Source organism: Mercenaria mercenaria, chromosome 15, assembly GCF_021730395.1.
Source record: "Mercenaria mercenaria strain notata chromosome 15, MADL_Memer_1, whole genome shotgun sequence".
In the NCBI taxonomy this organism is placed as follows: Eukaryota; Metazoa; Mollusca; class Bivalvia; order Venerida; family Veneridae; genus Mercenaria; species Mercenaria mercenaria.
The window spans coordinates 32,608,939-32,635,307 of record NC_069375.1 but is presented as its reverse complement, the minus strand read 5'-3'; the positions used below and the strand labels follow the sequence as shown (position 1 = coordinate 32,635,307).

Here is a 26,369-nt window from a genome sequence, read left to right as displayed (position 1 = left end):
GATTAAAATATACATTGACAAAAGGATATTTCCTGACATTATGTATATAGTTTATGACGTTTAGGCACTGTGTTAGTACCACGTGACGTCATTGAAATACACGTTATTTCAGACAAGGTCTTTCTCTAGGGTACTTTCGACGCTGTTTTGGGAAGAAATGTTGGTTTTATTTAAAATATCTAAGCTAATTTACTAGATGGTGATTTAAAGTTAGTTCATTTTATAAATCGCAGTAGACACCCAAAACTAAACAAGATCAAACACAATATGTAGAAATAGCATTGTGTATATAATGTATGTAAAATGATGTCCACCAAAAGATTAACACCAGAACATGAAATAAATTTGACTATTGTGACAGAAACCGGAATAAAATACGTAAACATGTAGTGTATGAACAACAAACTATAGCAGAATGAAACATTAACCTTTAGCCTGCTGGCTGCATGTGATTGTGCCTTAACGAGTACAGACCAAGATGTGCAGGCTGATCATGATCTGCACTGTTCGCTATTCAGCCAGTAAATTTTCAGTGACCACCCCTTCAAATAATGGTACTGCTCAAATCGAAAGATGGACGTCCCCATTTTAGAAATTTAGCAGGCTAAGGGTCAATATATACGTTTTAATAACAATATGGAATATCAAGTTCTTTAATTAAAAATATAATCTAATTTTAGCAATGCCATACAGACAAGCAATGCATTGTCATGGAATCATTGGACTCACATCATGAGTACTGTAGACATAGCTTCGGGAACCCTGAAGCTGTATGTTGATGGAGCATTGGTGGTTGATGAGACAGGAGTTTCAGTTATGCCATCTAGGAATGTCACTACTGGCAATATCCATATACTCTCAAATTTGAAAGGCAGGTTTTCAATTTGTGTATACGAAGTGTAAAGGCTGTGCGCTACTGCTTATATCCTTTAGATGTTTGATATAGATCTAAATCATACATTTAATTGTTGATGAAAATAGTAGGAGCAAGACAAAAAAAGATGTGCTGGTAATCTTGATTACCCAAATAAACAGGTATACCCGAAAAGCATAAGGCCGCTCGAACTGAAACGACTACATGTATATTCATTGGAATAAATTTACTACGGCTAAGGTGATTGTATAAGCATCAACTGCCCAGAATCTTTTAAATGCTCAACCTAAGCACCACTCACTATTCTAAGGAGAAAACTGAAAACGAAACGGCAAACTAATATAGACTAAAATGTAGCCGAACTTCTGTTTATTTCACTGAGAAGAGAAACACCGTTCATATCCAAAAGCTTCTACACAGATGGTATTATTTCTATGTATAACTGTTATGTCTTGGTCCAGATTAAAACAGTGTATAAATTATATGCTTTTATTTGCAGGAATGTACATTTCTGGTTTAGTTCTGTATGGTCGCCATTTAAGTGACGTTGATATGACTTCACTATCCCAGACATGCGCAGTGACATCAAATGATGAAATATTCTCGATGACAAACATTTTGCCCCATCTCGTAGAAGGCATTGTTGTTATAACACCAACAACATGTGACCGTAAGAAGTTTTATTAATTTTTAACAGCTTTAGGATTTTTGAAGCTCAAATTTGTTATTGAAATTTTTGGCAACAGCGGCGTATCCAAAAGGTGTATGACCAGAACAAGTAATATCTGGACATTAACAGATATTAGAGTGATTCTTTTAAATCTATGTTTGAAATTGTATACCAAATAAACAATCTTCAAAATACATTATTTGTATAAGTATTTGGGGCTATATTGTAGTCCTACGTGTCAGACATACTTGTTCGGAATATAACTTGAAACCATTTAATGGATTTTCAGATAATTAATTATTAATTTTCATTATTAGAATACTTTCCGATACACGCACGACTTGGGTCTAAGGTTTAAGCAACACATACAGTAATATGTCAAATAAATATATTTGATGCCGATTCAATCACTTCTTTTCATAAAACTATGCCGCTTGTCGATCATATCAAGATGATATACATACCGCACGAACTGAGTCGCGAGGTGGACAAAGGTCAAGGTCGCACTTTAATGTCATGATCTTTATACTTTTTCCTTGTATAAAAGTCACGTCAGAAAGTGTTAATCACCGTTATGATAGCTCTAGTTAAAATTAAAATATACCAAAGATCATTGCGTATATTACATTATTGATTAACAACTTGAAACTTACTAGTATAACAAACATATTTCTTTTTAAGCGGTTGATGAGTGTGCTAGTGTGCCGTGTGGCGATCACACGTGCATCAACATGGTTAATGAATTCCAATGTATATGCCACGGAGGAATGACGGGCGAGTTGTGTACTGTCCACCCGGACTACTGTCTCGACAACGCCTGTGTTAATGGTACCTGTGTACCTGAAAATGGAACATATACATGTAGCTGCAATAATGGGTATAGCGGAGCATTTTGTGATGCACCTCCAGGTAGTGATGATTTACTTTATTAGACTTAGATTTAGATTTGTGATTTTAAATGTTATTCTTTTTGATATTTTTGCAAGTCTTAACAAAACAGGTGACAGTATTATATGAAAATATATTTTTCTACAATGCAAAAGTAATGTCCGGCAGCTCATTTTTCATCAGGAGTGAATGTTTGCATCCACTATTTAACAAAAATAGATTTTGTTGCACAAATGTCCATCGTCGCGTAAAAGTACACCTAAAGCTCGAAAGCGCGATACTACGATAATGAAAAATCAAAACAACGAAGCCACTTTCATGGTAAAAATTCGAAACTTCGATGGTGAAACGCGAAAGAACAAAACTGCGGTGATGAAAACACAATATTAATTTGTATTTTCATCATCGTGGTTTCGTTGTTTCAACTTTTAACATCTTACTTTCGAATTTTCAACATCGTAGTTTCGAATGTTCATCATCGTTGTTTCAACTTTTCATCATAATTTTCGCCATTGTTGTTTCTCTTTTTCAACTTCGTGCTTTCGTGGTTTCGTTGTTTCGACTGTACTGTATTAAGTAATACATGTTATGTTTACGTCTTCATTGAGATAGTAAACGGAAGTAAGTGCACATGATAAACTGGAAGTCGAAACGGCGATGTTAAGAAGTAGAAACCACAGTAGTAAAATCATGGAAATAAGATGATGAAATTTCGAAACAACGATGGTGAAAAGCCAAAACTACGATGACGAAAAGTCATAACAATGAAACTACGATAATGAAAAGTCGAAACTTTGATGATGAAAACACAACGAAATGATCGCATTTTCACTTTTGTTCTTTCGTAGTTTCGAGTTTTAACCATCGTAGTTTCTGCTTTTTATCATAGTGATTCAGTTTTCATGACCTGACATCATGCTTTCGGGCTTACGGGGTTTATTTTATGCAGTGGTAACCTTAACGTTTCTGTAACTCCTAGCCTAGTGTGAAATTTTCATTTACATTTAACTTAATGAGCCTTAATCAGCTTATTCAGTTAATACATACTGATGAGTTTTCAACCAAGCAGCAGCTAACTCCTGCAGTATTGTTAATGATCTGTTCTGAATTATTAAGTGAACGGAGGATGGTCACAGTGGGTTGAATGGAGTGGATGTGACGTCACATGCGATGGTGGCACACGGTCTAGAAACAGAAATTGCAACAATCCTCCTCCCGGTTTTATGGGTAATGACTGTGAAGGGGATAGCACCGAATCTGAGGCTTGCAACGAACAAACATGCCCGAGTAAGATAATCATTATATGATATTTAATACACAAATGTGCTTTAACCATCTTATACTATAAGATATTTTACTATTTGAAAGTGCGGATGGAAACATCTGTCTCGAGGGTAACTGTTTGGGGTGTGACGAGACTCTGTCAGGAAAAAAAACGCCAAATCAGAGAAAGAAAGGGATGTTTCACAGTTACTGTACAAAACAATTGTCACTTTACTTATATATACATTGAATTCCAGAAAATGACTGCATAAAGGGGCCACACTTTTGGGCAGTTCTTGGACATTTAAAAACTCACAGTTTTCAAAGAACTGTTAATTATCTTCGTTTTGATGTATTTGCAGAAATGTCCCAGTGCTTAACCTTTAAATAACCAGGTCGAACGGAGTTTTCATGAATTGTTTTTTTTTCTATTTCTTTAAAATTGTATTCGTTTTTAAAGGGGGTTAACTTTTTTAGAATATCTTAAGTATCCGTCGTAAGGGACAGTGCGGTAGAAAAGTTAATGGTCAGGTTGATTGATCCTTTAGAAATACTAAATCTTAAACGCATTATAAATAAAATCATAGAGTTTCGAAATTAAACAGTTCAACATAAGACATTAAACGAATTAACCTTTACTCATGCATTTACATTTTACAGCATGCCCACGTCTGCAACGAAAGATAGGAACGGTAGTTAACTGCGTTGACATTGAATCAGAAAACCTGCAAAAGTGTAACATGACATGTGTAAATGGAAAAACATTGCCTAACGGTCAAAAATCGTTTGAATACACCTGTGGCGAATCGACAAATCACACATGGCTACCTATAGATAAGACCCCCGAATGCGTCGGTATGTATGTAATTCTAGAGTTTTAAAAAATAAGCGTTTTTCTTATTCCATCAAATGTTGAAGACACGTTCAGATTGAAACAACTAATAATATCAAGTCAAGTGATAATTTTGCAACGATGTAGCAACAGATATAAAGAAGCCTATTGATTTGGAAAAAAAAATCCTTTTCAATTATGTTATATCAGAAATTTATGTTTTACTTACAGATGTTTCAAGACCAGATATATTTGGCACACAGACTAGCGTAATTTACGCAAACCCGATCTCCGGATCTAATCATCCTGGTGTTACAACAGCTGTCGAACAACAGTTCTCTGAGGTCGGGTGTGTTAAAAGTGGGTTATGTGAAGTGACATCAACAGTTTCCGATTTAAGTCGAAAACGGAGATCTACGTCATCAACGTTAACAATGCTATTCTCTATTAGACTTACAGACACAGGCGATTTAGCTCTAGGGGACTATCTTTCTAATGGAACAGGTAATCAACATGTTTAGGACTGGTCCTAAATCGTTCTAGCCTAATATTTACATACCCACCACCAAAAACACATATTTCACGGTTTGAGACAAATATGAATTAAAATATACCAATATAAAAGAATGTTGACACCGTATGGTATGAAAACAAAAGTGTAATCGTTATAAAGCTAATACCACAAAGTTTACTGGTTTTCAAAGATGATATTACGGTAAATGTAAATACTAGTACATATGACAAATTACATTCAATAGTTATGTTCGGTTGTGTACACGTAAAATTGCTAAAACTATATCCAAAAAGGCATACTTTAGGTAACTTTGAATATAAGCTAGTATAATAGCATAAGCACATAACAATGGGCAAAATGTATTATGTAGGGAAAATATCATTTACTTTTTTAAGATTTAGAAATATGAATAACTGTACTAATTCAGAGGCCATTTGCGTTTGCATTTGCGCTATGTAATGCGCCTTTGAACGTGTTTATCATGAAAAGGGCGCTACATAAACCGAGTATTATAATTTGCGACTGTTCTATGTTAGACATATTTTTCCATCTTAATGTGTTCTACATCATTTTCCCTTCAGAAACCTCTGCAATGACAGAATTGCTTGATGCGCTTAATGCAATAAACGAGGTCATCGAGTTCATTCAGAACAACACGGCATCTATATTCCAAGTCACTGTAGATGGTGTAGATTATACACTGGCGAGTGATACGGCAAGTATCGAAGCAACAGTGACATGCCCCAGTGGATATGCAGGAGCTGATGGACTATGTGGTAGGTCATGTGTTTTGTCATACAAAGTGGTTTAGTTAGGAGCTAATGAACTTGGTGATGGTTCACGTAAGATTCATACAAAGTGGTTTAGAAAGATGATGCACTCGGTGCTTTCAAAGTTGTTTCGGTTAGAAGCTGATAGACTCAAAGAGTTGGATCACGCAGTTTGTCATACATAATGTTTAAGCCAATATTGATGAAATCTTAGGTCACTTGCCATTTCAGAAAGGGTGCTTAAGGCAGTCGAGATGGACTAGCTAGTAGGTTATTTTTTAACATGCAAAACCTTCTAGGTAGAGTTGATGGACTTTGTAGTAGGTCTGTCGTTTTGTTGTGTTTTTTTTTGTTTTGTTTTTTTTTTGTTTTGTGTTTTGTTTTTGTTTTCTCTTTGTTTCGTTCTTCTTTTAGCTTTCTTTATAATATTTAGAGAAGGACCTGACAGACGACATGTGTCATAAGGTATTTCAGACAGGAACAAAGGCGTCTGAAAGACAGCTAAATCGCCCGCCACTGCTACGGATAGTGAAAGGGTAAACCTTTGACCTTTAGCTGTGACCTTGACCTTGTACTGACATGGCTGACTCATAAATTCTGCACAACGTCTTGATGAGGTGATCATTTGACCCAAGTTTCATAAAAATCCTTCAAGGGGTTTAGGAGATACAGAGCTCAAACCTTTGACCTTGAGTTGTGACCTTGACCTTGAGTTGACATGGCTGACTCTTGAGTTCTTGATGAGGTGATCATTTGACGCAAGTTTGATGAAAATCCTTTAAGGGGTTTAGGAGATACAGAGTGGACACAAAATGGAAGCCTCAAACCTTTGACCATAAGTTATGGCCTTGACCTTGAGCCGGCATGGCTGACTCATAAGTTCTGCACATCGTTTTGATGAGGTGATCATTTGATCCAAGTTTTATAAAATTCCTTCAAGGGGTTTAAGAGATACAGAGTGGACACAAAATGGAAGGCTCAGACCTTTGACCTTGAGTTTTGACCTTGACCTTGAGCCAGCATGGCTGTCTTATGAGTTCTGCACATCGCCTTAATGAGGTAATCATTTAACCAAAGATTCAAATGAATCCTTCAAGGGAATTAGGAGATACAGAGCAGACACAAAATGGAAGGCTCAAACATTTGACCTTCAGTTGTGACCTTGACCTTTAGCCGACATGGCTGACTCATGAGTTCTGCACATTGCCTCGATAAGGTGATTATTTGACCCAAGTTTGATGAAAATCCTTCAAGGGGTTTAGGATATATAGAGCAGACACAAAATGGAAGCCTCAAACCTTTGGCCCTAAGTTGTGACCTTGACCTTGAGCCGGCATGGCTGACTAATGGGTTCTGTACATCGTCTTGATGAGGTGATCATTTGACCCAAGTTTTATAAAATTCCTTCAAGGGGTTTAGGAGATACAGAGCGGACACAAAATGGAAGCCTCAAACCTTTGACCCTAAGTTATGACCTTGACCTTGAGCGGACAAGGCTGACTCTTGGGTTCTGCACATCGTCTTGATGAGGTGATTATTTGACCCAAGTTTCATGAAAATCCTTCAAGGGGTTTAGGAGATATGGAGCGGACACGAAAGTGTCACGGACAGACGGACGGAAGGACAGAAGGACGGCCGGAAGGACGGAAGGACGGACGGAGACCATTCCTATAACCCCCACCACTTGTGGCTGGGGATTAATTAATGGAACGTGAGATAGGATATCTTTCTTATGGTGGCATATTTCTGCATACGATAACCAGATAAGTTTCGCGAAAATGTATCGAGTTTTCAAGAAAAACATAAAAATTTTCGCGAAAGCATATAAGCTTTCCGCGAAAACATGAAAGCTTTTCTCGAAAGGAACTGCAAATATTAAGTGGATAAATTTGTGTTAGTGTCCACTTCTGCATAAGAAAGAAAACCAGATAAGTGGACCAAATTTTCATGAAAAACGGCAAAGTTTTCGCACTAACGCAATCTTTTTTCATTTAATATTTGCAGTTCTTTTCGTGAAAAATTTCTGTTTTTCGTGAAATCTCGATACATTTTCGCGAAACTTATCTGGTTATCGTATGCAGAAATATGCCACCATACTTTCTCGTCCTCTAAAGGATTACGGATATAAGGTTTCGACTCTGTGGCAAATTATATATTGTATTATCAAATGATGTGTGTTTGACAGGAGATAATGGACTCTACAAAGCAATATAAAATGCTAAGGCAGGAGGTTATGGACGGTTAGTAGGTCATCTGTCATATCTGATTATATACTGTATTATTTCACATGAAGATTGTTAGGTAGGAAGTATCGACCCTGTAGTAGGTCGAATGTAATGTCATAAAAAGTGTTTCAGGCAGGAGGTTATGCTAAGTGTAATCTGTTATGACATAAAACATGTCAAGGCAATACAAACGAATTATTTTACCTCACTATAAACCCCGTTTTAAGGAAATGTTACATGTTTCAATAAATATTGAAAATATCTGTAGTAACCAATACATAAAACTTATTTATTGCTCTGGAATTGTACATATTAGTGACTTTTTGTTAATCCTTATTAAGCTAAATGTGCTGTTGGAACCAAACTAGAAGATACCATATGTGTTGATTGTGAACCGGGAACATATCAGCCTTTGACCGGACAAAGCACCTGTTTGACTTGTCCTACAGGATATACCACACCGACATACGGCGCATCTGATGTATCAGAGTGCTCTGGTAAGTGATACAAGATACATTCATTGTCTTGAAGTTGCTCCGATATTTGATATATGATATAATTATTGTGTTGAATGTTACTCTGGTATGTGATACAAGATGCATTCATTGTGTTGATTGTTGCTCCGATATTTGATATATGATATAATTATTGTGTTGGATGTTACTCTGGTATGTGATACAAGATACAATGTACATTCATTGTGATGATTGTTGCTCCGATATTTGATATATGATATAATTATTGTGTTGGATGTTACTCTGGTATGTGATACAAGATGCATTCATTGTGTTGATTGTTGCTCCGATATTTGATATATGATATAATTATTGTGTTGAATTGTTACTCTGGTATGTGATACAAGATACATTCATTGTCTTGAAGTTGCTCCGATAGTTGATATATGATATAATTATTGTGTTGAATGTTACTCTGGTATGTGATACAAGATGCATTCATTGTGTTGATTGTTGCTCCGATATTTGATATATGATATAATTATTGTGTTGAATGTTACTCTGGTATGTGATACAAGATGCCTTCATTGTGTTGATTGTTGCTCCGATATTTGATATATGATATAATTATTGTGTTGAATTTTACTCTGGTAAATGATATAAGAGGCATTCATTGTATTGACTAGTTCTCCGGAAAGTGATACAAGATACAGTCATTGTATTTATTGTTGAGTACAACTCTAGTAAAGAAATTAGGGCTGTCATCGATAGAAACGATATCGATGTATCAATGATATTTTTTTGTCGATCGATTATCGATTCCCATTTTCAAAAATCGATATTTTACAGAGAGAAAAAACTATCCAGATAAACACTCAGACCCTCAAAAACAATTAAGCTTACAAAGTTGTAAATTTAGATAAATGCAAAAGAGAAGTGAAGGCAAAATAAAAATGAAAGATTTTATTAATTTTTAATTGTTTCTTTTATTTTCATAAATACAAGTACAACACAATCAAACAGTAATATGAAAAGTAGGCAATAAAACTAAAAATAGCATTTACAGGAAGGTATATAGTATGCATATGAACAAATAGGTTGTTAATCTAACTTAATAATCGATATATCGATGTATCATCGATATTTGTCTTCTGATATATCGGTATCGTCGATATGCCTAAGACCCAATCAATGACAGCCCTAAGAGAAATAAGATACTTCCGTTATGTTAATTGTTGAATTACAACTCTCGTAAGTGACAAAATATATATTTAATGTGTTTATAGCTGAATTACAACTGATACAGACCTGAATGGTCAAAATTCATGAAAAGCTAAAAAAAAAAAAAGTAAATACACTTACTGATAATCTCAAACTCGCTAGAATATCAAACTGATTCCCAACATAAGGCACTAGTAAATACGCTTTCTTTAAAGCTTAAACTTTCATGAATACTTAAGGTAATTGAAAATACACCTAGAAACATATCATCTCAAACTCTATTATGCAAATGTTCATGAATACCTAAAGCAGTAATAAATACACCTATTTTCGTACTGTCTCAAACTGTTTTAATGTTCAAAATGGATAAAGTATTATTTTTATGTTTCCCTTTCAGTGGAAAAAGCCGTTACTGATAATGATTCCGACGACAACGATGCTGATGATAATGATAATGATGGTGCCGATAACACAGATGACAGTGAACCAGCTAATAATAGTAAATGATATTTATGCATACTAAACTTTCAGATATCTGGTACAACATATCTTATTGATACATTAATTACAAACGTACCGGCTACGAGCTTGATATGATTGTAAATTCGTACAATAGTAATTTACCTTTAAATGTTTGGTGTTTTTTTATAAGTTCGTCTACATCAAATATGTTATAGTGACGATTAGGAGATATACGCAATGATTTTTAGTTTGCTATTTGTGAACAGAGCAATACGCGATTTCAAAATATAACATTATTTTGAGAACACAAAACTACGGAGCACGAATACTTGACAACCGCAGTATGCCTAACGTCTTACGATTTTAGATACTCTAACGTCTTACGTATTATCAGATACTCATGACAATCTCTTGAATATCAATGTCATTACAAATTAAATTTTTTTCGAAACATACTATATACAGTTAAATATTATTAGGTTATTTAACATTGTTCTGTACAATACGGAGATATATTTGGACAAGTACCCAGCTGAGAAAACCATATTGGACGAGCCGCTAGGCGAGTTCAATATGGTTTTCTCAGCTGGGTACGAGTCCAAATATATCTCGTATTTTACAGAACAATGTTAAATAACCTTTTTATTCTATATCTATTTTATCTTACTATAATAATAGTTTAAATTAAAAATGTTTCACTGAATATTGTATTCCTGCCTTTTTCTAGTTTTTCCCAGCTTGGTATGAGTGCAAATATATATTATACAGAACAATGTAAGGCCTTAAATAACCCTTTTATTCTATATTTATTTCACTTCATACGTAATATACGTAATTCATTGAATGATGTTTCTTCTGCGTATCATTATTAAAACAGTATATGGTGCGACCTCCCTACAACAGCCATTTGGCGATTTGGGTGGTAATAATACTTGGCTGAGATATTATGCCCACAAAAACAAAATGATTGTCAGCAAGTTTGGTGAAGATCGGATGAAAACTGTTCGACTTAAGAGAGCGGACAAGGCTAAATTCACCGCTTTTCGAGTAATCCAAGGACTATAATCAAAGAGTGCCTGGTACAATTTGGCTGGTTATCGAAACTGGCCGAGATATTATGCCCACAAACATTGTCAGCAAGTTTGATGAAGATCCGATGAAAACTGAATTAGAGAGCAGATATGTTTTGGATGCTGACCGCCCGTCCGCTGCCATTCATAATCTTCTCCATTTTGTTTCTTTAACCGTTAAATAAAAACTGTTGAGGTAGCTATTCAGACAGTCAGGGCTGACATCTTCCAATTTCTAGGTTTCGTCCGGAACGGCTTCTTTTAGCGACTTTTCAAATATTCCAACAGCTGATGATCTTTTTTACTGTATTTTTAAGTTTTTGATTATTAACGAACGTTTTAATATCTAAATCAGATAGCATTGTTATCACTTGAATCGTTTTTGTGTGTACTCAAATTAAATCCAGATTTCAAGACGCATAATCAAGCTCTTTACATAGAGCGCCTACTTCATCCGATTTACATTCGGAACATTTTTACGCGCTTCGGGCTTTATCGTATGTTTAACATGGGACTGTTGAACCGTCCAAATACAGAAAATACAGGATTTTTTGTACGCGCGTGCGTCCAAATACAGAAAATACAGGATTTTTGTACGCACGTGCATCCAAATACCGTAATATATTGTACGGTCACGTGTTGCAAATGAACGTTCGCGACTGAATAGATAAAATAGATATAGAATAAGACTTTATGTCGTTTACGTAAACAAGTATTAAAATGGCAGTAATAATGATGATAAACAGACAAATATTTTCTTTCTTTAAGTTTGTTTTGTTGCGTATAACCTCGCACCGACACAATGATAGGTCGTATGGCAACTTTCTAGCTTTGATGGTAGAGGAAGATCCAGGTCCCCCTCCTTTCATTATTTCATCACAGACGGGCACCTGGGTAAAACCACTAACATTGCGTAAGCCAGCTGGATGACTTCCTCACATGAAGAATTCAACACCACGAACGGGGCTTGAATCCGCATCGATGTGGGACAAGTGACCTAAAGTCAGTGATATAACCACTCGGTTACCACGGAGGCTCCGTCTACAGATTCTTTATTAAATATATTCTAACACTTATAGCTGATAGGCAGTGAACTGTTAGGAAAGAGAGGGAACTATAATCTAGTAATTCAATTAATAAGTTTATCGCATGAGGTAATACCATTGTAAGGTAAAACGTAATGCAGAAATTGACTTTAGGAAGAAAATCAAAATTATATTATGATACCGGATAACACTGGGTAGGAGCCGATATGCCAGTCTTTGTCAGCGTTGTATGTTTTGCCTGCTAAAAGTGTTAAATAATTTAATGTTAGGAATCCATATATCCGGCTTACGAAAGGTCTGTGGATTACCAAGGGGCCTGCCCGGATATGTAACAATGTCCAGATGGGCACCTTGGGTCTTCTGTTGAAAATGCGCCATATCAACGATTACTGTGTCGGTTTGACGTTAAACCCAACAAAACAGAAGTTCTTTAATATGGATTCGATAAATGCTTAAAATATATTTCTACATTAGACTTAAAAAATAACCGTTGACTAAGAGGTCTTGAAACAAAAATAGAGTTGAAAGTTACAGTACTTTTATAAGAAATGCGAGTATACCCCATAATGCTAGTATAACTATGTCTACAATATATGATCATAGGACATTGCCACTGAGTTCATTTTGGATGCTTTGTCTTGTTTCTGCTAATTCTACAAATGACGCTCGAAATTGCTAAATACTATATATTATTTCATCTTGTATCCATCATAATCAATTGTTTTGTTTTGTTTAATAATATGATATTGACTATATGAATATTTTCACTTACAGCTGTGTTGATTGTTGTTGCTGTCGTCAGTTCGGTTGCTTTCGTTCTATCAGTAGTTGCTGTCAGCATACTGTTGTGGAAGAAATGTATTAGGTATGTGTACACCACTTCGATATTGTAAAGTTTTTTCTTGGAAAATAATCAAGCTGAATATTGTAACTCATACAGAATATTATTTTAAGGATACGTAAGATTACAAATATGTACATTTAAAGAAGAAATATATTTTAGATTGCTACTGCTACATTATCAACCACACCCTAAAATGAAATTGTCTTGCTGATTTTGTGGACAAGAGGTCGCGAATGTATCATTATGATTACTATGATTACCTTATCTACGAATTCCTACTAAACCCTAGCTCCATCACCACACAGTGGTGTCGACATTTCTGAGGTGCAGCTTTCGCCGGTTTCAAATTATAAGAATTTACATTCTGCCTTATATTTTTATTGTCATGATATAACTTATACCGAAAATCGGACAATGTAATGCCATGTAAGAACACTTTTACTACGCATGAATTAAACTGTGTTAAAGTCTTGAGTAAATTGTGGTGTACAGGCCTTTCTTCCTGATTCGGACGTATACGCATTTTGATATAATTATGTCAATATTGAAACCAGTTTTTGATTCATAGACTTATTATATGAACATTTTTGCACATTCAAATGGTTTAAATATGTACGAGTCTTACACAGACAAGTATTAGGGATTATAAAACCTCCCTTAAAGGAAATATGCCAGTAGTTTTAAAAAAAAGTCGGAGTTATCCCATTAGTAACGGCGCTATGCAAAAGTGGTGGCGCTGTGGTGTATACTTTGCATTGACTGTTTTTTTGCGGCTTCTGATTAACACTTCCATATTGATAAACAAGATGAACATACATGTATTTTCCCTTTTCATATAGGTCATAAATTTCCTTTAAAAGAAAGTAAAACATAGAACAAAAAAAAAAACAGTTTATAGCACATCAATTCCAAACGCATAGCGTCCACCACATTACATATTTGTTTCTCCAAGAAATGTGTCGTTAAACATGTCTAACCAGAGCGGCTTAGAAATGACACAAAGTCGTATGTTTTACATTTCCTTTTGCAATTATTTCTGCTTGTTTGTATGTGTTCAGGTTTAGTGTCGTTTTCAATATTTCTAGAACATCTTCTCTTACCCCTGTAATAGTTTCTTCTAACATTTCTCTTTGTTGAAAATAAAAGAATCAGTCGATTTACCTGCTTAATTAATAACAGAGTCCTCATGTGCACAAAATGACTGCACTCCTCCATTTCGATACCATTTGCAAGTATTTCTTCATATTGTAATCATTTGCAATGTCTCATATCTTGATAATGAAATGACTTGTGCATGTTGTACGCTATTTAGAACGTGATTTCACATTTCATGAAACCTCTTTTGACAGGTGCACAAATTTAGCCGCCATTTTGCATAACAATGAATTTTAGTTGTACTGTTTATTGGAACAAATCCTATTGAACAAAAAGGCTTTGCGAGTTATTGTCCTTCATTTAGTTGTGAATAAAGGCCTGCACTTCCGTTTCAGCATAACATTCTCCACCTGCAATGAATAAGCAGTGTTTGTAGAACTGCAATGTGTGAAAGTGTTTGTAGAACTAATCATGATAAATACTTGAGTATATAAAAGTTCTGTGTGATTCAAAAAATAACCATTGACTCATTCTCATGCTCCTCTTAATTATTGAATAACTTTTATTAGAATAAAACTGTTAATAACAATCCCTGGAAGCTTACCATATTTCCCATAAGTAAAGCTATTTGTTTCTAAGCAGACATTTAACATTAACTATACACAGAGCGCGGGCACTGTTTAGCTCCATCATAGATGCGATAGCGCTACTACTATTTAGCTTGACTATATGAAATATATGTAGAGCTATTCTAATAGACCCGGTGTCGACGCCGGCGTTGGGATCGTCGTGTTTCCACATACACACCTTAGTCAAAGTTTTGATGCACTTTCTCTTTATTTCTGTACTTGCTCTCTCACAAATATTTCATGAATTATCCCCCCCCCCCCCCCCCGCACTTTTTACTTAGAATTTCCGGTTAAAGTTTTGGTGCACTTTCACTCTTTCTCAGTTATTATAGGATAGATGTGATTCAAACTTATAATAGTTGGCGGGACGTATTATGTGAACGGCCATGGCGGGTGGAATTCCACAATCTTTGTTCGGAGCATTTCTTCTTCATGCATGGAGGGATTTTGATGTTAAAAAATAGTCCGTGTGCAAATACAGGTGCTAGTGTAAAGAAATTTACTAAGACGGGCTTATATTATGACATTCCGGCACTCTTGTTACTTAGAATTTTAGGTTTACTTTGATGCATTTTCACTATATCTTTGTAATTACAGAAGGGATTTGATTCAAAATTAGAATTGTTTCACATCAACACCCACATCATTTAGCACCCTGACACCAATATTCTGTGAATTATCCCCCTTGTAATTAAAATTTCAGGTTAAAGTTTTGATGCACTTTCACCCAAACGGATTTGATTCAAACTTACACTAGTTGTATCACATCATCACCCACAGCATATTTCACAAGGGTCATAACTCTTGAACCGATATAATTCATAAATGCCCCCTTTTATTTAGAATTTCAAGTTAATTTTGGTGCACTTGCAGTATTTCTTTCTTATTTCTAAATGAATTTGTTTCAGACTTACAAAACAAAATTCAACATCATCGTCCTCATATGACACAAGATCAGTAACTCTGGTACAAATATTTCATGAGTTATTTCCCCTTTTTACATAGAATTTCAGTTTAATTGTGATGTGTTTTTCACCATTGTTACTGAATGGATTTGATTATGACTTTAAATGGTTGTTTAACTTCATCACCCGCATCATATGACACAATGTTTATAATGCTATATGAGTTATGCCCTCTGTTGTAAGCTATTATCTATTATATTCATCCACATTGGAGTCATTAAACTTTCCAGTGACAGCTCCAGCTCCAGCTGTGCCCAGCCCCGAAATAATTGAGCGCGCTGTCTCTTGTGACAGCTCTTGTTAAAATCTTTAGTTCTAATGTTTAAATTTGTAAGTATCATACACATTTATATCAATTACACGCGCGATAAAGGTAACAGGTAAAGTTTCTTAATGTGAGTAGTCGACGAATGTCCCCACCTGAAATGGATTGAACAACTTATTTCCAGCCGAGCCCACGGCAGGTGTCATATTTACCTCCCCAGCATCCAGTGTAGGCCGATACTGCTAGAAACAGTACCAATTTAAGTAAATCACCCAGCACTGAATACTAGCTGAGATATCAGCCGCGACCGGGAATGGAACCCGGACCGCTGGCGTTGTAGTCCAACCTGCTAACCACTGCGCCGCTCACTCCCTTGTGGTTTTCTTATAGTGGAATACGAATATAATATTTGTATTCCACTATAACAGTATAAATGTGAAAATCCTTTAAAACACTGGAAGATTTTTCAACAATCTACTGTTTAGTACTGCGTGACATAAAATCACGAATGTAGCTCTACATACACAGTTGATTTATAATAAGCAAAGTTTATAATACTTATTGATGATTTTCTACATTTGAAGTAATTACCTAAATATTAAATATTTTAGTGAAGATATATTTTATGCAACTATAAAAGTTGAAAAAAGCTACCCTCCAGGAGGAATATTTTGAAATGACACTTTTACTTGAAAATTTATGTAAAAAATGAAGGAAATAGAATGAATTATTTTATAAAAAATGTTGTTGCCATGGAAACAGAACTTGAGTATTAACTATATCTGCTTTTTATAGCAGAGTAATATGACTTTTGAATATAATTATGTATACATTTTAATGTTATATAATCATCACTGATACTTTTAATATTTAATTGACACTGTCATTGAGCAATGCATCTTACAAATTCTTGTTCTTCAAGAAAACTAATATTTATTTTTTAAATTTACATTTTTTGTTTCAAATGTAGGCTAAAATGTTTGATGAATTGACATTTAAAGCAATTATTGTATTTTGTTGCTATGGAAACTTGAATTATGACATTTTGTAGAATATGAAATAGCATATTTATAGCAAGTAGGCATTATCAAGTGTGCTAATCATGTTAAATACTTTTGATATTGATGTCAAAATATGAAATTAAAATATATGATAAAAGTACATGATCTTAGTATGTGTCATTATTATTAAACAAAACGTGCAAGTTTGCGATGGGGAGTTATTGTACAAAAAATGCTGTAATTTCGTTATTTTGAAACATGCAGGTCTAAAATTTTGAATTTATGTTCAGGACACATCTACAGTTAAGAATATGTGAAAAACTCAGTTTCCATAAAAATATCATTTGGGACCATTTTGTCATGGCTTGTCACATATATCAAAACTAAGCAAACGCCCGAATCAGGAGAAAAGTTCTTGACGCTTCAATTTTCATATTATTGTAACGAAATTAAAGTCAACGTGTAATCCTGTAATAAAATTAATCTTCAACGGCATTACATTCTCTGATGTTTGAAAGGAGCTCTGTCAACTGAAATATGTAATAAAAATGTTTAGAATTTAAAACCGGGGATAGCTGTACCACGGAAATGCTGGTAGGCTTACTAGCTCTTTTCTTTATCACCACCTTTTGGGGTGGATCTAGGGTTAAGTCGCCGTGTTATATATATGTTTAAAGAAATGGACAGTAGTTCAGTTATCCATATGTAAAGCAAAGTAAATGCACAATGTCAAATGTCTTTTTTTCGAGAAGTGGGTATTATCCTTCTCAGTGTTTGCAAACAATAATTTAGTTTTTCTATGTGGTAGTTTTTAATTATATTAGTGAATATATATAAAAAGCTTAATACTAAAGAAAGAGCTTGCCTTAATCCTTTGCAGACGGCGCTTTAGACGAAACGAGACAAATGGTAGTTTCGCAAGCCTCAGCATGGTACGTTCCGCCTCCAGTTGCTCAGGTGTTTTCGAAAATAGTCGGACAACATTCAATATAGAAAAAATGAAGGGTTCTATACCTGTCACACCACAGCATCACCCTAACCCGATGTTTGAAGGGTCTTTTCAAGACAAACCGCCTTCATATGATAGCCATAAGTTTAGTTAAATGTAACTGCACTAACTGTAACAGTGGTTGAAAATTTGATAAACTGGATATTATGGACTATCTCTAGAACATTTGACTTTATTGGACGCAACTTTATTAATAGTGTTTTAAGTGAGAAACCTTGTGATGCAATGTTTTCGCTATAATGAACTATTTGTTTTATTTTTGCTCTTTAAGCTGTGATATATTGTGTTGAATACTTATTTCAAATGTGTTATGAATGAACACAAAGACTGTGATAATTTGTTAACAATACATTTATGTATAATTATTATAATTATTTATATTTCAATTAGGCTAATGTAGAGCGTACTGTAATGATATGATTCCTATACACAGTGGTTCCCATTTCCCGTTAACGTAACACCTAAACACAAAACCCCCTACAGTGACAGACCATTTTATTTTTATTTTCCCTTGTTTCAATAAATTGAATCGAGTGTAAACACAAAAAAATATCATAAAAACTTGTTTTATACATGATTACAGCACGATGCTGTAAACACTCTTAGTGTCGGATATGACTTCCATTGTCTCGCATTATCTTGAAGCTGTAAAAGTATGCAGTGTTTATCATTATGTCTGTGAAGTGTAAAAATACGCTTTGACATGTTTTAATTGATTATTCCTTGTCTCTGATGAAAAATTGATTCATTTAGCTCTATATTTAAGTTGTTTTCCATTTATTTAAAAACATACATATACATTAACGGGTAGAAAATTGTACTTCCTGTATGCTGCTTGTTTCTGTTCAGACAGCCGTACCACTTTTTTAATGTATATAATAGATTGGTTGGTTTTTGAATACTGTCTTTATCTATAAATTTAGATGTATCAAGGTGAAATTCAAGCCTGTTTCCTTTGAAATCTTTATAAACGCATTATATTTATGATGTAATATTTTATTGGTGATTGATCTGTGACTTGCACTGCACATGTTCCATAATTCGATTTTGCTATTTTACAAAATTATGCCCCTTTTTCGACGTAGCATTTTATGGTTAAGTTTTTGTATGTAAGTTGGTATCTCAGTACCCACTGATGGAAATGGACTGAAACTTTATACTCTTGTTCAATGTGATAACCTGACATGCATAATGATATAATTATTATGGATATTTGATTTGTTATGTTGTTTTGCTGTGTCGTAACTTATCTGTAGCTAATGACTGTGTCTATGTTTTCACTAAAAATCATGCCTAATATATCAGTATGCTTTTGTTACTAGTTGTGAATTCGTTACTTTAAGAACGCATCTATGAATTTCTCCACAAATAATTGAGACTTAAATGCTACTTTGTGCGTTTATACGGGTATAAACCACATTGAGACTTCTTACAAATCTCGCTAGCTGTTCTTGGATGATTTGCAGGAAGTCCCAAAGTGGTTTATACCCGTATAAATGCACAAAAAGTAGCATTCAATTCTTACCTTTACATTTTAGTAAAAAAAAACATTTACGATTGTTTATTACAAATATTAGTGGTTTGCTTTCCTTGAATATCAGAAAATCAAAATAAAGGTTAGGATACTATCTTTCCACATCTATTTAGAACACCTAAATATACCCACCCACGTTCAGTTGTAGCTCGCTTTCCCATAATAATACAGTCCTTGGTTTCTATATGAAATATCGTTAAATCCAGTGAAAAATCATACAGTCATATCGATTTGCAATTGTACTTTTTTCTTTCAGAATAAGCTCTTTAGTAGCCTATATGCAGGTTATATGTCTGTTCTTGAGGTACTAATATTTATTCCCAAAGAAATTAAAACAATGGACGTTGCGAGTACATTTTGTCAAAAATGTAAAGGGAGTATAGCATTCAACTTATAACTGAACACTTTCAAATCTTACTTTCAAATTATGTGCCTTGTACTGTTTTTAGCTTTACATTATCTTATAGGTTCATGTACTTTGCTTCGAAAAAATCGTAGTTTTACCCGCGAAAGTAGGAGCAAATCAGTGTTTTGGCTTTTGAACGTTAACTTCTCAAGTAATAGTATAATTAGGAGCTGGAATGTACGGTTCAGTTTTCTCAATCATAATTTTGCTTAATATCTTATTTGTTTGTTTGTTTTGGGTTTCAACAGTATTTCAGTTATGTAACTCACGACCCAACGATCCGTAGATCCCTATTGAGCTAAGCGGACGGGCTTAATATCTTACATTTCGTCAACGAACCGCCTGCAGTCATACATTTAACAAAATTCCCCAAAGAAATTGACTCAATAGTCTCTGTACGCAAAATCGCACTATATTAACTCTTCAATGACCAAATGAAAGAAACTGGACTAATAAACTATCAATACAAATTTCCCCCCGTAGTTTAAGCGTTGCATAATGATTTGTTATTGTAACGGATCTCAGATCGAACACTTTTTTGTTATCTATATCATTTAACAAATACATATGTTTGTAAATCGTTCAAATATGGGTTGAACACCTGTAGTTAAACGTTTTATATTTAGCCAAAATCTTGTAAAGGTTACATTGCATACTTCTTAAGAATTATCGTGATTGAAGAAAACATTATGATGTTGATCAGTTATTTCTTTATTTCTTACGTGAATATATAGTTACGAAATTGTTTTTAAAAACATGATAAAAAGCACTAAATTTATCTTCTAAGTCTTTCAAATAACCATATTTGTACGAAAGTGTATTTTATTGAAGTTTTGTTTAGTTGTTGCTTTTTTAAATTAAAGTATTTCTCACAAAACGATGATTTTTGCCTAGGGTATGTACTTAAATACTACAGCAATTATATGATTATTATATAAAAATTGTTAGCCATTGACTAAAGTATCTTGCTTTTACTGCTTTTACAATATTTTAGTTATTTAAAGTTTTAATCCTAATTACATCTAGTGCTCTTTTCCGTTCATACTGTACTCGTTTAAGCATTATTATGTCCTATAAGAACATTGCTACAGTCTAAATTTTCGTACTTAAAGGGACTGGCCTCTGCATCGTTCCTCGGCGAATTATGACCATTTTGTGTCGGTTCGCCGTAAACTTTGAACCCAACTCACTCACTCACTCTACATCGTTCGACAACAACAAAGAAAAAAAATTTTTAGATACCGGTATCTGAAAATAAATGCTATATTTCTTAAGAAAGTTTTAAAACTTAATTACTGACAAACTATATGTTAAGGAAACACATGAAAATTTGCTGCTTTTACTACTATTTGCAAGCGTTTGTTACCAGGTAAACTGTCTCGATTATAAATATCTATATTTAGAAGTCATAATTCACTAATTCCGCTATAAAGCTATTGCAGTTATAGGACAAGGGGTAGCTGGAGAATCAATTTTGATTTTGGAACTTTCAGGCTTAATGTCCTCTCAGCTTGATGCCCCATTAAGAATCACATAATGTGCATTAATGGCACTGACCATCTGGTAAGCTTTGAATCTGTTCTTACTGTGGTTAAACATGTTTTAACTTTTAGTTAATGTTGAATTTTGACTCTCACAACAAGAATGAATGTTCTATCTCAATAGTTGTTGTATTTTAAGATGTGTTTATTAAAATTGTTTAACACGATGAAATTATGGAATAAACAATGTCATCATTTTATATAATTGTAACTCACGATAAAACATGAAGTTACACTGTTTTTACACAATAATGGTGTTTTCAACAATTTGAAGGAGTTGTTGAATATGACATAACAAAATTTACTAGTGAAAGTTTGCCACATTCCCTGAAACAGAAAAACTACAGTCATCAGCGGCAACAAAATGGAAATGTAGGTAATTTATTACATATATTATACAATAAAATGTATATATTAACATCTTTAGTAATATTTTAGGGGATGACCATTTATATGGGGTTCGGCATGCTTCCCTAGAAAAATTGTACATTATAGATACAAAATTAGGGTCAAGGGACATGCGTGCACCCCCCCCCCCCCCCCCCCCCCCCCCCCCCCCTCCGGAAAAAAAGTTATATTCAGGATGCAAAATAGTGTTTTGGCGCATTTTTGAAATCTTTCCAGTGTTTACGTCGTCAATGCTGCAGACTAAAACACTGGAAAGGGAATGCACAGACATTGTTTAACAGTGATATATATATTTTTTAATAACCAGTAATATTGTGTAATCTTAGCAAGGAAGAAAAATAATTGCATTCACCCAGAAAAAAAACAACACCAAATTACCTATGTTCGGGCGATATTTTATTTATTTCCTGTTACTTTGAGAATAATTGATTTCATTTACATTGGGGAAATATTATTTTTCTCAAAACTCAACCCCTCTCCCCCCACACGCAGGCACGCTGACAGGCACGCACGCATGCATGCACGCACGCACGCACTAAATGGTCGTCCTCTTACGTTAAGTACTTGAAACATTCCCTGCCTGTGTTCAAAAGTCGAACACAAGTCCGAATGACTCTGACCTTTATTCAGAATGCCTTTGAATCCTGTTCAGACAGCCTATGCCTTTAAGTCAAAATGACCGATCACAAGTCGGAACGACTGTGACCTTTATTCAGAATGTCTCTGAATCCTGTTCAGACAGCCTATGCCCTTAAGTCAAAATGACCGATCACAAGTCGGAATGACTGTGACCTTTAGTCAGAATTCCTTTGAATCCTGTTCATACAGCCTATGCCATTGAAACTGCTACAAGAAATATCATTCGACTCTCTGCAGGTCTTCATCTAGCCCAATTTGTTCAGTTTTGTTCATCCCTTGACCTCAATGGACAAAAAGAAATTGAACAAGATCTTCTGAAAATGACAACATTAGATGTGTCAGAAAAATGGGGACACAAGTTCAACAAATTCTGTCAAAAAGGTTATAACAAAAATGCCACATTTGCTCTGCACCAGGATATAACAAGGCACTGTGATGAAATTGTAGCTATAACAGTTGCTGAAAGAATAGGTGGACCCAGTGGATATAACCTACTTTTAGCATCTGTGAAAAAGTCATTGCCATTCGCATTCCTAAATGGTTCTTCGTCATATGCAGCTTTTTGCGTAGATTTGCTGTATGAACACTACAGGGCAGGTGTATTTCACCAAAATATGAAGATGACCTTGTTTTCCACACCTCACAAAGAAGGGCTAATTAACGTGGCTCTGGATACTCAGCGAGAAATGGATCACAAGGATGCCATGAAAGCATTTAGACCTAGATCCACTTTAGAAACTGTGGTACCAAGGATGGCTATTGTAGACCATTTCTTAGAAGTTCAGAATGTCAGGAAAAATGTCCTGAAACAAAGCACTGCGGATGACAATGAGTCTGGCTGTCAAAAGGCAAATGCTTGTAATAGTAAAACATATGAAGACAAAGATCTGCAATTTTCTGTCTCTGGAAAGGATTGGAAACATATTGTACCTGTAGTGAAACTGCTTTAAGACTGAATGCTTTTACTTTAGTTGAAATATTAGTGCCACAAAACATATATGACACCCATGAATGTATGCTGCCTTGTGAAATTCTTGATTCAAATTCCTACAAAGTTGGACAATTCCTGATTATCAAGTATGCTGCTACCAAGAAGCTTTTCGGACTTGAAGAGAAAGACATTCCTGACAGAGAATGTGTAGACGGTCCACAAGTGCTAGTAAAAAAGGCAATGGGAAAAAGTACTACATTACGCCGAATAACCAACAGTCAAACTAGTCAGAAGCCTATGAATGAAAATGATATTGCAGAGAAGAAGAGACAGTCAAAAGTGAAAAGAGAGTCTAAAGTCATCGATTGTTTGAGTTCATCTATGAATACCTGTCAGTCACTTATCAATCCTGACGGCTCAAAATCAACTGTCCAAAAATCCACAGGAATTAAAAAGGCCATTGTAAGGGCTGTTCAGTATTTGAAAACGCCAGAACAATCAACACTGAATGAACACGCTTTCCTAATCAACGGTTTAGAAAATCTTTCACAAGAAATTAAACTCAGCATCACCCATGCCACCATTGAATTTGCAGGGATAAAGTTCAGATCCAAGGCAACTTCAGGAGACGAATATATTTTACACATTGAAAACGGCATATTGAGAAAAACTCTGTCTATGTTTCCAAATGTATCTAGCATGGTAATTTGTGAAGAAAAATATTCTTACACACCCGATGACTTCAAAAGTGCAACTCGGAAAAAGAGAACAAAAAATGAAATATCATCAATAGCTCATTTAAAAAGCGGAGACGAAATCTTAAGCAGCAGAAAATTGTCAAAATCTGCTGTAATCAATACACAGGAGGGGAAAAAAATGATAAGCAATTATTTGGCCAGAAATCTGTCCAAGCTGGACTTAAAGAAGCAGGTAGAGATTACCGTTGACAGTGAACTGATTGTCGTTAAATGTGAGTGTGCCGACCCTTGTGACCACCAAAGTTATACATTGCCAGTGAGAGCCTTCTTCAATGAAAATGGATTTGTCCATCAAGAAATTATCAATGATGTGCATCAAAGAAAGGGAGAGGCTGAAATGGCACAGGTAGATTGGTTAGCCGACATTGAGCCCAAACTAAAGGACAAACATGCTGCTCTTAGCATTCTTACTTCTGGTGACATTGATAGTGTTTTGATACATATGTTTGCTCTCTCTTTACATTGGCCAAGAAATACAGATGGCTCCTTTAAGAAGCCAGTTTACATTTTGCTTCAGAAGGTCAATACAGAAATGTACAGAATCACAGATTTGATAGAATATTTTGAATCTGTCCTGGGTTTCAAGTATGCAGCACTTAACATTGCAACTATATGTCTTCTAGGAGGCAATGACTTTATTCCAAAACTTCAAGGAATGTCACATGATAAGTGGATGTCAGTCTTTCTTGAAGATGTGAATTCTATAAAAGCTATCATCAACATAGAAATACGAAATGAGGCCGGAGTCCCTATGGTGGTAACCATCAATGAGGATGTTTATATCTCTGTTGTTAAAAGACTGTACTCTCCCAAAGGTTTAAATCCTGATGAGCTTACACTTGATGAGCTAAGACAACTGACCATACGAATGCCTGGAAAAAAGGAATTCCGACATCCGACGTCATGGATGCCACCATATTCTGCCCTACTCTGTGTAGTTCAACTCTTAAATTGCCAACTTGAGTACATGTTATGTTCATGGGACCATGCTGCTGTTCTTCCAGACTTTCTAGAGAAGGGATGCCTTGTTAAGGATACTGCTGGACAAATACTCTACAATTTTGGAACAGATTGCCATGTTGAAGACATCAATGACCTCATTACAATCGATGAATCGAGTTTGGGCGAAAAAGTCAGTAAAAGACGGAAAAAGTCCAAGAGAACTATTGACACCCATACACCGCAAAAAGAGGTTTCTCAGAAGCGCAGACCAGTTATGTCTACACCTGTGTAAGTATATCATTTATTAGTACAAATTGTTTTTCAGTAATTGCTGTAAATATTACACTTTAAAAAATATTCAAATAATAGAAAATCTTGCACATCCATAAAAACAAGAAATAAAATAAATTAAAACTATTTTATGTTAATATAATATTAGTAAAATGTAGAAAACTGTTACGTAGATTCCTGGTTTTATGTATCACAAACAAAATGTAATTATTATACATAAAACCAGGAATCTACATAACAGTTTGTCTTTTAATTGTCTTCAACTTTACATTGTAACAAATATTTAATGTAGATTTTTTATTACATTTTCAGAAAAACGAAGAAAGTAGCCTGTGCTAAATCACTGCATCTTCCAGGGTCTCAAGCAAATATGGAAAGGTAAAAACACTTAAATTTGATAACTTGTAAAAACATTTCAATTTCATAATTTAAGTCCTTTCAAAACTGAAGAAATATCACCAAAAATTACACTTATTCAGTATAGCTATATTTTTGCTATCTATGTGCATGGCTCAGATTTTATTCTGCTAATATAAAAAAAAGATTTTTTAAGAATACATGTATACAGTTTTGAAATGCTTTAATGCCTTTATTTTCCTATTAATCTTTTATTTTTTCAGCTAAGACGTAAGAAAATACATACAGAGGATGTGTCAACGGAACAATGACAAAGTGAGCTATTTTATACATTAGTAAAATCATGCAACAGTGGAAGCTAAGCCATCAAAACTTTGGACTTAAAAGACTCGGTGCTGTTGAAATATACATGTATATTTTGTTATACTTTGTACATAATGTTAAATGTTAAAATTCTTAAGAAA

At 34.6% G+C, this 26,369-nt stretch overlaps 1 protein-coding gene across 1 annotated transcript in view; it reads left to right on the top strand.

Annotated features, from left to right (window-relative positions):
• The window catches only part of LOC123552861 (uncharacterized), a 28,689-nt gene extending 6,692 nt beyond the window's left edge, over window positions 1-21,997 (top strand). The window contains exons 8-18 of the mRNA XM_053524158.1: window positions 681-871; window positions 1,374-1,544; window positions 2,226-2,453; window positions 3,549-3,719; window positions 4,356-4,550; window positions 4,759-5,031; window positions 5,623-5,817; window positions 8,378-8,533; window positions 10,110-10,211; window positions 13,065-13,155; window positions 17,970-21,997. Of these exons, the coding sequence (XP_053380133.1) occupies window positions 681-871; window positions 1,374-1,544; window positions 2,226-2,453; window positions 3,549-3,719; window positions 4,356-4,550; window positions 4,759-5,031; window positions 5,623-5,817; window positions 8,378-8,533; window positions 10,110-10,211; window positions 13,065-13,155; window positions 17,970-18,192 (1,996 nt within the window). The 3' untranslated portion in view covers window positions 18,193-21,997. The remainder of the gene's footprint in view (window positions 1-680; window positions 872-1,373; window positions 1,545-2,225; window positions 2,454-3,548; window positions 3,720-4,355; window positions 4,551-4,758; window positions 5,032-5,622; window positions 5,818-8,377; window positions 8,534-10,109; window positions 10,212-13,064; window positions 13,156-17,969) is intronic.
• Window positions 21,998-26,369: the final 4,372 nt, after the last annotated feature.